Below are 13,893 nucleotides of genomic sequence, written 5' to 3' on the forward strand. Positions count from 1 at the left end.
TCTTAGAATCGCCGAAGGGTCAGCGATTCCTCCGCCAGGCTTACGTGGTGGAGGGGTGGAGGCGCCGAGTGTCCAGCCGTCGACGCACCAGGCCGATAGGGCTCCTCACCCGTGCCCGTCTCACTGTCTGAACGTTCCCATGTACTGTTGCAGCGCGCCCCTGTACTCCGACGAGGCCGGTGTTTTTAAAGGACCGCCCCCTATTGATCCCTCTGGTGCGCATGCCCGTAACGAGCACTCGGGCCAGGCGTACAGACAAACACCGCACTCGCCATTGAAAAAGCGGATAAATATACCGCGCGCCACATTGAAGCTAACCTATCCATCTCGTACCCGGGATTACAAAAATACGCACGTCGCAAGAATAACCTAATTGCACTAAAAAAAAAAAACACATGTGGCCGCGGCGGACAGATGTGCCGGACAGGTGTGCCGCGTGCGTGAACGACCGTAAATACAGGTGATGGGCTGTGTTTTAAGTGTTTGTTAGAGCGAAAGGTGATTTGGTCGGGCGGCGACTGGGCGCTCGCGCCAGGGCAGTTGGATACGGTAACCGAGGCCGGTGACGCGCGTTCGTCGGCGGCTCGTTCAATAGCCTACACCAGAGCTATCTTGATACAGCCGTTGGAAGCGACCATAAAGATCCAGGTCGTTTCATAATGACCCTTGCCGGTGCTGCGTCGCGGCCGGGTGCGGCGCACGGCCGCGTCCGCATATCCACGACAGTTTTCTCCGCCTGGAACGTTAGTGATTTTGTCAGCTCGTGGGCTTGCCTATTCCTCGCTTCCTTAATTTTACCCCTGATGAGGAACGGCAGAACTCTCAGCTAAGGCCCGTCCAGCTCAACTCTCAGCTAAACCACGTTCAGCTCACTTGTGCTGGTTTTCTTTACAACTAAGCTTCTTTCCCTTTTGTTTGTGGCTTGATCCAGATCGCAAAGCTTCGGCCAGACTGACAGATTTCTCTGTCGCTTCGCAGCCGGCTGCCCCCTCAACGAGGGACGAGGCGCGCAGTGACGGCAATGGCCGCGAAGAGTGATGAGCGTGGAACGCAACCGAGCAGAACGGCTCAATTATGATCAGGATTGAGAAGTCACGCAACCGCAGTCCCGTTCTTCCACTGATAAATGATTGATGGGCAGCGTGACTCGAAGGCACGGCTTCGTTCGTTTCTTTGGACCAGGAGACGGTCGACTCATTTCGCCGTCTCATTTGACCTCAGGCGTGACGGCATGAGGATGCGTAGGTCATAGTATGACCAGGGACCAGTAAGACCTCCCGGGATGCAGGGTTTTGCGCGCCGTTAACTGGATCTGTCCACTGGTGCGCAACGCCTCGAGAGGGAACAGGACATAGCCCGCTCTCTTCCGACGTGACATGCGCCAAGCCTGATAGTCAGCCCTCGATGGCCGAATGTTGGGTACGGATAGAGATTCCGCCATCGATGCTGATCGGAAGAAACAACAAAAAAAAGGGGACAAAGAACCAAATCGTCGGGCAGGCTGGTCAGGCCGAGTCACCCAGAGTGCGCCGGCCGTGGAGACCATATGGCGTAAAGGCAGGTCACACCGGACGCCCGTCTGCCGAGGGACTCCACCGCTCGCTCTGGCGCGTTGTCTACCTCCAGGCCTCTAAGGGACATCCCGTGGAGGGATACCTTGCGGAGGTCATTCCGGCAGGTGGGAGGCGAAGGCGCAAAAGCACCGGGGCGACGTCTCCGTTCTGGAGCGGGCGCTGCCTAAGGGATTTGTGCAGCAGGAGGAAGCTGCGAGCGACGGGCGTGGTCGAAGGAAGAGGGGGGGGGGGGGGGGAGGGGCATCGTAGACGAGACGCGAGGGAGCGTCATCCAAACAGGCAGCCGTCACCCTAGAAATCAGACGAGAAGACAAGTCGTCGTCCAACTTTGCTGCACCGGATGCTGGCCATTGGCCGTGTCGGTGCTGAGCTAAAAATCGACCTGATATGTTTTGAACAGGGCATGGACGTGGTTGCACTGAGTTTTGAAGTGTTTGAATTGCATTTAATCTATCCGAAGGAGCGCTCTGCGAACGTGTCAACTATACTGTCAAGGCGCTGGTTGATGCGGGGGGCTGCCACCCACGCGCCAGCCAAGAATGAATGGGGTGACGTGGGCGCCAGCGGATGCGTATGCTTGAGGTGTGTGTGTGGTGGTGGGGCGCTGAATGTATGAAGTCTGTGTGGATTAGTGCGTGATTGCGTGGGATCCGGCCAATTTCAGCGTACCGTGGAATTCAGGGCGTTTATTTTTTGCAATGCACCGTTTTGTTTGGTTTAAATGTTATTACCAACCATGTGGTGCAGGTGGAATAACGTGGTTAAGGGCACACCATACGGGGAGACAGCCGTTCATGTACCCGACCGGACTTACCATCCCGCCAATACCCGGTCACCCGCTTCATCCTAGCCTATGGCTCACACGTGTGTGTGACGTCGGGTGTACCGGGGTCATAACGTGCCGAGTAGTGCGCTAACATCGTCTGGTTCGAATACTGGCCAATGGGCTCCTCATGATAAATTCGTCTTGTGTGGAGGCGTGACAGCGACAGCCGGGCGGCTGTGAGCGCACGCATCCACCACCGACCCCCCCCTCCCCCCCACACACATGTACTCCAGGTCCAATTTCAGTATATATAACTTCACAGATTGTCATCAGCGTTATGTTACTGATCCCTGCCTGTGAACGCCGAAGCTGGTCCATATTGCGATTACTGATCAGTCACACGAATTGCAGCTGTAGCTGGCTCCAGTAGAAGCCGCCTTGAGTCGCAATGACCTTGGCGTCATCGCGTGGCGAAGGTCGTGTCAACGTCCCCAGCCGTGTGACGCACGCCTCCGAGAGCCTGTGGAGCCGTGCCGTGTACCTCCTAGGCCCTTCGATGGTAACGTTTGGACCGCGCGGAGACTTCGCAGAAGCTGTGCCGGCCCCTATGGCAATGCTGGTGTCTGAGAGCTTGCGGGAGCCAATCGGACCGCACTCACTAATGTGAGGCAGTTTGTTGTCATGGCTAGGGCGGGGCTGGATTCCCAGCGGAGCCCGGCCTTCCTGCCAGGATGAGAGGCAGGCGACGCCACATAGCCTCAGCGGCAGAGTGCATCGCAAAGTCCCAGTGATGACGACGTCGGTGTGATGGCAGCGTTGAGTGGGCGCGCTGGTGACCTGATGAAGGTGATGCGAGGCCGCGTTGGTGCAGTGCGTGCTGGACCGCTGGGGTCCCGTGCGGTGAAGGGATCTTGTCTCTGCCCGGACACTGATCCTTCGGGTGGGCATTGAAACAGTCCCCGACAGGGCTCGTCCTGAGGCGCTCGTGGGCAGCATTGCAGGGATGTTTCAGACTGCACAGGTGCTTCGGGTACCCCAATCCCAAATGGCTTCAAAACCGTACGCGTTATTGTGTCTTGGACGGCGAAGCGTTTAGAGCCCTCCTGCTTTTCTCGTGGTACGTGTCGCGGCCACGGGCCTCAGCGCTAAGCAAGCGTCATTACTTTTTCCAGTATTAGGGAGCTATAAGAGCTCTCTCATTGGCTGTAGGACTCAGCCATTGATGTCATGATCGCTTGGACGAATCCATTTCAGTCATACACCACGCATACCTCGACATTGTCCCCAGTAACTAGCAGCCACCTGATGTGAGCCTCGCCGCGGCATCAGCAGATAGCCCAGTCTCTATCGCCAGCGACTGTGCCGACAGCACCCGTCGTCCTGCAGTAATTCTCATCGTCTCACAACACCCAGTCGCTAACTGCGAGGAGCCCTAAGCTATGTGACGTGTTGGCCTATCTCCATCGCTAACCACGAGAAGTTATGGTCAAGCATCTGTGACGCAGCTCTTCGTGACAAAAATCCGACTGAACTCATGGAAGGTTCAAAGTCGCCCCAAGCTGTACGCAATATATGAACTATGCGAGATAGAGGTATTAACGTCAAAACATGAACCTGACTACGATTCTACCTGTCTCATGACACAAAATTCAAGCCGCACATTATTCATCCGTCTGATATCTTTCCACAGACTGTTCCATTAAACGCACAGAGCACCATGGCAAAAGTTAACAAGCGATTTAACAACATTACAACACTAGGGACATATTTGTATATTAGGCATATTCATTATTACGATACAATGCAAGGGCAAAAAAGTATACGACACATAACGGATCAGAATTAATGTGCGAGTACGTAATGTGAAAAATCCCCAGAACGCGTCGTCTTACTTGCCTAAAAATAGGAAAAAAGGGACGGATATCTCAGTGAATCGCCAAAGGGTTGGGCGATCCCTCCCCCGGGCTCTCATTTTGCGGAGGTGTAGGCACCGAGCGCACAGCCGTCGGCGCGCCAAGTCGATATGGTCTCCCAACGCCGTGTCCGTCCCAGTGTCCCTCCGACGGCAGACTGTGCCCGCGATTGTGACTGTACCGTACTCTGGTTTTTTGCCTCCGACGGGGCCAGCGTTTTTAAGGCTCCCTCTTTTTATCGTTCTGGCGCGCATGTGCGGAATGAGCGCCTGGGACAAACATAACGAACACAAATCATACTGACACCTTGGAAAAAACAGCATGTGACCTGCGGCGGATAGATACGCCGCGCGCCACAAACCTCGTTAGAAGACCCTGGCTCGAATGCCAGTACTGACAAGGAAACAAGTCGGGCTGCGACGCGAACATGATGAAGATTGAAGATTTTTTAAACAACACAAAATCTATAGTATAAAATATGTATATCATTGTATGATTATGCAGGTCATTTAGACTGTGACACGTACATACTTCGAAGCCAAGCGTCATCCACAGAAATCAACAACACCTGCCCGCGACCAGAGAAATAACTGGCCGAAACGTTGCGTAGACACAAAGACACCGGGCAAGGACGATAGCACGAGCGATAACCAACCCTGTGGTACTAATATCTCGCCTCGATCTTTTCGTAAAAGACTGTGATTGTTGCTGGAATCCTAAAATTCCCTGATTCCAAATCCCCCTCCGTCTCCAATCCTGGCTGTGCCCCTTGCGTGAATGGATGACAAGATGCTTCCAATGTCTGCATTCTTATCTTATCTTTGTAGTCCGTGTTGCAATGTGGTCGCAATTGCACCTGATCGGCATTGGACCTATGAGAAGCGAGATGTGCGATTATGCCCATGCCGACTGTGCTAAATACAAGGTACTTACACGTGAAGTTCCACGCAAGGTTAGTTCCTACCAAAAGCGTCGGTTTAATACGACTCCCACCGGCCTGAACAAGGCACGCATTAAAACGATGAGTGTTGGTGCACCGAGGCTTGGAATACCTTCCCGGGGTTTCATTCCAAACATTTAAGAATAAAAGTTCCGGTAGTGCCAGGTTATCAACCAGATATTTTCAATTTCTGTGCGAAATATTGTACTCGAAATGGTGATGAGTCGAAGATTTACGAAAGCACATAACACTTAACAGCACGTGATTGAAAATCATGAGCGAGTTTGTATTGTTTCACGCAGGGTTTGCTGAGACCCTTGAGATGCTCGACGCCAGCTTAAGAAGGGCGCCAACGGCTTCCCGTCAACGAAGGAAAACGTCAAAGGGCTGCCGAAAGCCGACAGGATAATAACTTCAAAACTTCCCCACGCATGCGAAAGACTTGTCCAAGCTATCATGACGTCAGTAGTTGAGCCGTACAGCCAATGAGCGAGCTTTCAAAGCTTTCCGATGCTGCGAACGAAATAATCACGCCCAGCGCAATGCTCCAGTATTGGGGTTCTTTACTTAAATCCTCTCATCCATTCGACTTTCATTTATGCTTTTCATTATGAAATGTGACCAGACACCGTTCATGCTAAAAAACGAAAAAGGATTGCAAAATATCCAAGTGCACATTTAATAACGAGCTGTTGTGCGCTATTTGTACAACTCACACAGCTCTTCGAACACTTCAGCGTGGTCTCAGGGTGAGATTGTGGCGGTTATGACGCACATGCGTCATAGTTCTAAAAACGTTTGGCGCTACGGCGATTTCACGCGCCCCACCGAATCAAATTGGTAGCACAAGCGCTCTAAGGGGTATCTACTAGTCCGAAGGTTTCATGTGTTGTAGACCTGCCTTTCACAGAGCTGTGAATGAAATTTTATCTGGCCAATTTCGATTAGCCAGGCATCAAAACATCTTTGAATTGCCTCGAGCCGATTCGTTGGTCATTTTTTTAAAGAAGCCTAACTCCCACGGCGTGCCAAGTCAAAGTTTTTGTGCACGGCACGTCGTAAATTTACCGATTTCCGTGGTATGTGCAGTTGCAGTGTAAGCTTGATCAATGACGTGCTGGATCTATAGTAGAAATGCTATGTTCGAAGCCGGGCGCTCTAGAACTTTTCGGTCAGTTCCCTGTGGAATATGCTAAATTGTTTGCCTATAGCAGGCACATGCTATCAGTGTAATGTAGCGTCCAACTCCTGGAGAGTTTCTTGCGTAAGTTCTGGGCACAAGATTAAATGTTAAGCAAATTCTATTTTGCCACCTTCGCCACGCGGCCTTCGGTTAGCGGCTACCAAAGTTTTAGGATAAACTTGAAATCTAGTATGTATCGCGCCTTTAGTGTACTTTTAGTTCAGTGGTGCAGATTTTCATACTGAATTTCGTTGTACCAGGGATCTATCAAACTGACTTCATATGGTTTTCGGCGCAGCCTTGTACGGTTTTGCGGCGTTGGGTGGTGGTGGCATCGGATAGTGGCGCTGTAGCGTAATCCCACACCAAAATTACTTTGCCTGTTTCAAGGTATTCATATCACCGTAAAAACCTGCATTGATATTGTCAAACCATCTTTTGATACTTGAATATTCAAGATGAGCAGGCAACATCCGCCGGAATTGAAGAAGTAAGCTTTTATTTTTGTGATATGTTACCATGCGATTTCGACGTTTTGTGTAGGGCAAATCCAATCGTTAAAAGTTCAGTGTATGTCGCCACTGGTCTTTGTATGGAAAGGCAACATTGTATGGTAATTGCAGGTTTTTATTGATGCTGTTTGGGATCACTCAAAAATGTTTCAAGGTGGCAAAATGTTTATCCAAATAAAAATTGTTCAGAAATTCAGCCCGGTTGATCCTGAACATAGCTCAGGACATATATAGCGTCCGTCTCTGCAAATTCACTGTGTCTAATTGAAGAATCCCCCTGGAGAACTCTGAATGTGTTCATGTGTTCATGATGTGATTGCACAGAACCTAGGGCATGCTTCATGCAGACTCAGGTGAGGAAAATTTGTGCTCAATTTTCAAAAAATAGAGATGTGGTTTTGTAGCAAACTACCATAGCTATATCATAATTTCTTTGAAAAAAACTGATGTTACATGAACAGAAATTGCTGGTGATTGCTGAACTCAAGCCCTTTTATTTTATAAGATGTGTAAGCTGGAGTTGAAGCAGGGATTTTGATGGTTGCTGAACATGTATGACATAGTATTATTTTGAGGTCTTCGACTCAGACAGAGCTTATAAATATCATTGGTGACCAGGGTAAAATAGGAAGACAAGCAAGGAAGCATCTTAAGTCAAGAAGCTTCATGATCACAGAAAGTCAGATGGAAATGTTTCTGGAAATTGTAATTGTGGAGCAAGAGAGATGTGAGATCTTTCAGAACCCCCAGGCTGGATACTAGCAACTATACCATGTTTGGAAATGATGTGGTGAGCTTCACAGGATGTGGCTGTCCATTGGTTTGCAGAGATAGAATCGAAGATGTTCACAAAGTAGGTTCAAAAAAGGTCAAAGTATTTACTCTATCTATTTGTTTTAGATTGATATATAATGTCAATAAGTATATATTGATATAGTAGATTGAGATATTATATGATGTGTAATATCATATATTAAAATAGTATGTATATATATATATATACATATATAATGCCATTTTAAAAAGCATGTACCCAGCCTGCTAGCATACATTGGGTAATCTCTTGCCATCAAGCAGGAAGATGCACAAATGTTTGTGAACATGTGAAGTGTGGTCAGCATGTACCTGAGGGCAAATGTGTGCCACAGGGGTACACATGTCTTGTCACACGAGTGGCCACTGTGGCCAAAAGAAAAATACATGTATACCCTGAACATTGAGTTTGATCTTCCTGTCTCTGAGGTCAGGAGACTGTAATGATGATCACAGACCCCCAACCCTGCTCATGTGTCCCTACAGTGGGCCATTCAAGACCTAATAGTGCTGAATTTGCAAATCATTTGGTGTGGAATATGTTTTCAGACTATTTTTGCTTGACTTTTGCAACATAGCTTCCTAAAACACCAGCTCCACACTGAAATTGGTGGCAACCACGCACTGGGCCCAGGGTGCTCAGCTTCACTGCATACAGACTCCAAAATGGTTGCTCAATATGACTTGTAGCATACATATTTAGTGCAAGATGCATTTTATGTGTTCCCTGAAGTGAGTGTTTTGTTTTTAACTGGGGTTCACAGTATGCTGTTGACCATGCTTTTTGTGTATTTTGTCTGCAAGGGATATTTGTGCAGGTAGATAGCAATTTTTATTTCAGCAATCTGTCACTTAAGCATGCTATTTTATCACTACACCTATGATGAAAATTAACAGCCATGCCAAAGCTGAAAGGCTGTGAAGGTGGAGAGGGGTGCCAGTGGTGCAGTGGTCATGTTCAGCATCTGAGAAATCAGTTTGCTGGTGCATTTTTTGACTGTCCTCATTTTCTGCCCTTCCTGTGTGGTTGACATGTAGGTTATGTGACCTGGCCTCAGTTGCTGAGTGCATCCAAAGTCCCAGAGGGACACTGGGTTACAGCACAGACTGACACATAAGCCCAGATCAGCCTTACAGCCTCCAGGAACACTTATATGTGATTGTGATTCTATATATGGAGCTTAACAAACATTTCAGGGTTATGTGATCACTGAGTACATTATCCATACAATGGTATTGAATCTTTCATAATGTAGGTGATTGTATTGGAAGCATGTCTTCAGTTTTCTTGTAGTTAAAGAAGCCTAGCAATCTGTTCATGCCATACCTTTTGGATCATGCTGGGCTGGTGTAAAATACTCACAATTTTATCTGTTTTCAGATTTATGGACAAGCACATGACATGTAAGTACTCAACACTACTGGAGAAAAGTCTGGAAGACTGCATGCTTTAATAAAATCTGAATGAGTTTTTTATTTAAGCTCTTCAGAATGCATCACGTTAGCCTATGATATGTGATGGCTTGATTGTGAATGGGCATTTGCCACTATATCAATGTGTTTTGCTGTTTATATGTCTTTTGTCAGAAACTGTCTACACATGGAGCCCCAACCAGTGGCAGATTTTGTCCAGTTTTCCTCACATGCATGCAAGAATGTGATGCCCAAAATATTCAGCTAAAGTATCACTATGAGAGCACTGTACTAAGGTACTGCATATATACTAATGTAACCTAATAACATTTCTTTTTCTAGACATGTTATGCAATAGTAATAAATAAATAATGGCCTGTCAACTTGCAAATCCTGCTCTGTCGAGTCTGCAGTAGGCCCAGTGATCTAATGCCTTGAAATTGATTCTTCAGGATATGCAGGATGTGAATACAAATTCATGCTACCATAATCCTGGCTATCTAGGAGTCTCCGCGCGCAATTCTTGGGCGCTAATCTGTTGCTATTTGACCCCAAACCCAGACATCTGAGTTTTATTCTTCATAAGCCAATGGAAGCCCACTCCCCACTTCAAGCTCCCTCACAGCTTAATGCACTTCCGTACACAGAAAATCCTGTCAGGTCTTCTTGCCTGCATATATTGCTTGCTGCAATGCTTAGATTAATGTAAAACTATGTCATTGTCACTCAGTGACACCACTGTGACGTGGACAGTTGACATTAACGCCATTAACGGATTGGCTGTGGTCCCCGAGCATGCGCGGAGCAGATATCCGTCGTGTCAGGTCCCCGGCACGCCAACGCCCTCTGTTGGTCAACTGTGGCTGCTGGTCGACTGTGGTCATTGGTCACCACGCCATCTGCCGGTAGAGTGCCCCTGTCATTCACTTGGCGCGGCATACCGCCGCCGCACCGGTCATCGCGAGAGGGTGCCTGCGCAGTGACCGGTGTGCACCCCTTCCCCCTCCATTGACCTGACTCCATCCTGTGCCCCGCAGTGAAGCTGAACGGAGGCCGCCAGATCGAGGGCGTGCTGCGCGGCTTCGATCCGTTCATGAACCTCGTGCTGGACGAGAGCCTGGAGGTCACCAAGAGCGGACAGCGCACCAAGATCGGCATGGTGGTCAGTGGCGGCGGGCGGTCGGGGGGGGGGGGGGGGGGGAGGGGCGGCGGTGGCGATGTGAGGTTCGCCTGTCGCCGCCCGCTGGCCTGTTGGGTCAACGACGGCTGGCATTACGCCGCCCGCCACTGGGCTGCACCTTTCTGTCTCGCCTTCCGTGCGCCTTGCTTCCCTGTGTGTGGTGTTTTTAGCTTTGGTGGTTGTTATTGTCACTTGCTGTGGGTGGTGATCGGCTACATTACACATACCAGCTGTCAACTGGTACAGTTGTCCTAAGTCGCGATACGTGTGGTTATTTTTCACTGCATTTTAAAATAATGTGTTCTGTCCTGAGTTGCCGTGAAGGGTGAAAAATAGCCATTTGGATAGTAATGTCTTTCCAACATGTTTTTCCTCATTGAGTGCAACTTAGTATCATGGACATCGTAATTCAGTACAATATCGGCGATAAAAGTCAAGGTGTCTTCCCCGTCCATACAGCTTTGCATTCCTCGTCGGGCCAGACGATGACCAATCTTGGGGGAGGGCTCGTTATCTTCGCCGGAGAGAGGGAGACTCACGGGCTTCCAGTGCTTAACACTGAATGCTTTCCGTGTGACGTGCTTGAACCAGGCACAGAGTGGCATCGTACAGCAAGTGCGAAATTGAGTCAAATTGGTGTCATTTAACACCAATTCATGTGGCTTATTCGGGCAAGATAAGTCATTGCGTTACATATATCCTATTAAGGCACCATTATCCTTATCTGTGCTATGACACTGAAAAACATATTGCTGGTATTGCATTGCGCGTAAGAGCGGCACGTGACTGACTCCATCACACAGCGACAGTCTGTCGCTGGTTTCTGTGAGGCCAGGCGCCGCCGCAGCCCTGGTGCGCTCCGTCTGACGGGCTCCGTGCCGTTGCAGGTGGTGCGGGGTAACAGTATCATCATGCTGGAGAGTCTGGAGAGGATCTGACGCTGCTGCTGGTGCGCGAGCTCGAGCCTCGTTTCTGTCGCCCTCATGTCTGTCATCTTGTCGAACGTCCGCATCGTACATCTTGAGCCAATAAATGCGTAGCGCGTCGTGCGCTTCTTTGTTAAGCTGACGACGTGCGGAACACGGCATGTGAAGCACGGATTCTTTTCTTCTCTTGTCAGTCTCTTTCTCGAGACATTCGACGTTAGCGAGTCATGTAGCGTTTCACATCTGGTTGCAAGCCACCTGGACTTCCAATCGCCGTCTGCGGCCTGTTTTGGTTTTGTCATGGAGCAGGTGACAAAAGGTAGCGCGGGAGTGCCGACGGTGTGGTAGTTAACGGGGGTGCCGGCAGTGTGGTAGTTAACGGGGGTGCCGGCAGTGTGGTAGTTAACGGGGGTGCCGGCGGTGTGGTAGTTAACGGGGGTGCCGGCAGTGTGGTAGTTAACGGGGGTGCCGGCAGTGTGGTAGTTAACGGGGGTGCCGGCAGTGTGCTAGTTAACGCGTCTGCGTTAACCACTACGCGTCTGGGAAGCCAGAGGTACGGGGTTCGATTTTCCGCGGTGCCCGCCCTTCCTGCCAGGTTGAGAGGCAGGCGACGTCATATGGCCTCAGCATCTGAGTGCGTGGTAAAGCCCCAATGACATGATATAGCACACGAAAAGTAGCGCAAGCTCAACTTTTATTGACGTCAATGGAAACCGTTTTGGGGCGGAAAGTGGAGGATGCGAGCATATGATTTCAGCGGAATGCAGCACCCTGGACGGGAATGTCACATCTGATCAAAAGTTCGGGAAGTTCGGACATCTTCCACAGCAGAACGCCTTGTTCATCTCACATGCTGAACCAGACGCCTTTGCAGGCCTGTGTCAGCCGTTCGGATCATCGCATTGGCAAGGTCGCCGGTCATAGGAATTAGGCAAGTGTGCGTAGATGTGGCGATCGTGCCAGTTTGCAGAGGACTGTTGCAAATTGCCTCTCAGTTAGTCTACCTTGTACAGGTCCGGCACCGGCAGGCGATAAAAATAGGTGAGATGTTCGCTCGTTCCGCCCGTAGTGCTGATAGGCATCATACTGTGGATACCGATCAGAACTTGACTGGGCTACAAGCTGAAAACCGGACAAGACGCGCTAAATTTGGTTGGTCCGTTCTGTCCGTTCAAGCCAGGACACGCTCTGTTGGAGACCGGGTTCGGAAAACGTGGCGCTGGCCGCTTCTCGTCAATTGACAGTGCATCCATATAGATAGATCGGTGTGATTGCCCAGTGATTGATAGAATGTGGACACACTCGTATTTACCGTACGGTTGGCCTCATCTTTCCAGGGTCACAGACTAGTTGGCTAGAACACTGGCACTTGGGGAAAAAGTTGAACATTGGCCCCATGGGCGTTAACTGGAAAGTGGTAAACCAACAATTGGTTCCACCGCCCCCTTCCCCGCCATCTTGGGGGAACTCTTATTGTCTCCGCATCTATCTTCTCTGGTGGGTGGAATATGACTCCATTTCTTAGAAAACGACCGCAGCTCTGAGAACTCGTGATTTGCGTCATGGCGTGCGCGCGGATTACTACGCACATCGACACACACTGCTGCGGTTTCTCGTTCTGACCCGGCGTGACTCCATCCTGTTCCGCTGTGATGTTATTGTCGGGATCCGGCCGGTTTCGATCCCCGTTGTCCAGCTTTTTGGCGGTCGGCGGGCGTCACATTTTCAATGTTGCGTTTCAATGCTCAATGTCAGCAAATGAGACTTCACGTCGTGATGCAGGAAATCCACGCATGAACATACACATTTCCGCAAATAGTATGCTGTGGAATTTACGTTTCACAACTTTTGAAGAATTGCCCTCGGTGCCGAACGCCACGTGAAGATGCAATCAATGGTTGCGAAAACACTTCAGAATGCGTCCTCGGCCCTTCCCCATGGCCGCGTTATCCTGCATCCTCGCGGCGCCCGGTTTGGCTGGCCCTCCTGTGGGGGCTTCGTCGAACGGTGAGCACTCACGCCGTATACGGGCCATTGCGCGGGCTGAGCCAGTGGATGGTACCCCAGTTGCAGGTAACTGCATTACTAAGTTATCATTATTGGCATAACTGGTCGTTACTGACCGGAAGGGCTGTAATTCGAACCAAACCGAACCCGAACGCGTGACGGGTTGTCCGATACGGCTCACTCAAGCTGAAAACATCACTTTGTGATCACGTAGAAAACATCACAGTGAGTCGATCGACCAGTGGCCTCGCTCGTAATAACAGTCTGATGTCAATGAGAGCAATCCTCATGGGACGCAAACGTTAGTTGTTGACAAGTAATATAAGTTGCTGGTAAGGACGGCGCGAATACCGGCGGAGTTCATAAAAGGCAGCAAGAGATGATGATACGTCTGCTGGTTTTTATTGCCCGTCAAATTTCACCAAGATGGTGACATGCAGGCACAGTGGTGGAGTCACGCAACGCAAAAGGCCGTTTTTGGGCCGTGCAGTACAAACCGGGTGCAGAAGACCAGTCAGTGATTTAAACGTTTTGAACTACAGCAAAATAAACATTTCCAGGGTCCGTGACCGTGAACCTAACAGCATAACACCAAAGCGTTCATTCATTCCACTCGCAAACCTGTTTGTTCGCCCTTCATCGACCAAACAAACGAGGCAGACGACT

At 49.8% G+C, this 13,893-nt stretch overlaps 1 protein-coding gene across 1 annotated transcript; it reads left to right on the forward strand.

The window, feature by feature from the left end:
• Positions 1–6,672: 6,672 nt before the first annotated feature.
• LOC119099052 (small nuclear ribonucleoprotein G-like) lies at positions 6,673–11,340 on the forward strand. The gene is made up of 4 exons (XM_037222103.1): positions 6,673–6,866; positions 9,083–9,105; positions 10,152–10,276; positions 11,182–11,340. The coding sequence occupies exons 1-4, from the start codon at positions 6,835–6,837 to the stop codon at positions 11,230–11,232; spliced, it is 231 nt and encodes a 76-aa protein (XP_037077998.1). The 5' UTR covers positions 6,673–6,834; the 3' UTR covers positions 11,233–11,340.
• The last annotated feature ends 2,553 nt before the right edge of the window (positions 11,341–13,893 follow it).

Source organism: Pollicipes pollicipes, unplaced genomic scaffold (genome assembly GCF_011947565.3).
Source record: "Pollicipes pollicipes isolate AB1234 unplaced genomic scaffold, Ppol_2.1 Scaffold_4740;HRSCAF=5597_pilon_pilon_pilon, whole genome shotgun sequence".
NCBI classification, from domain to species: Eukaryota; Metazoa; Arthropoda; class Thecostraca; order Pollicipedomorpha; family Pollicipedidae; genus Pollicipes; species Pollicipes pollicipes.

Excerpts from the sequence above, each read along its gene's own strand:
- LOC119099052 (XM_037222103.1), top strand. The coding sequence starts at position 6,835 with ATGAGCAGGCAACATCCGCCGGAATTGAAGAA. Across the intron at positions 6,867-9,082 it reads CATCCGCCGGAATTGAAGAA|ATTTATGGACAAGCACATGA; the intron begins GTAAGCTTTTAT and ends ATCTGTTTTCAG. Across the intron at positions 9,106-10,151 it reads TATGGACAAGCACATGACAT|TGAAGCTGAACGGAGGCCGC; the intron begins GTAAGTACTCAA and ends TGTGCCCCGCAG.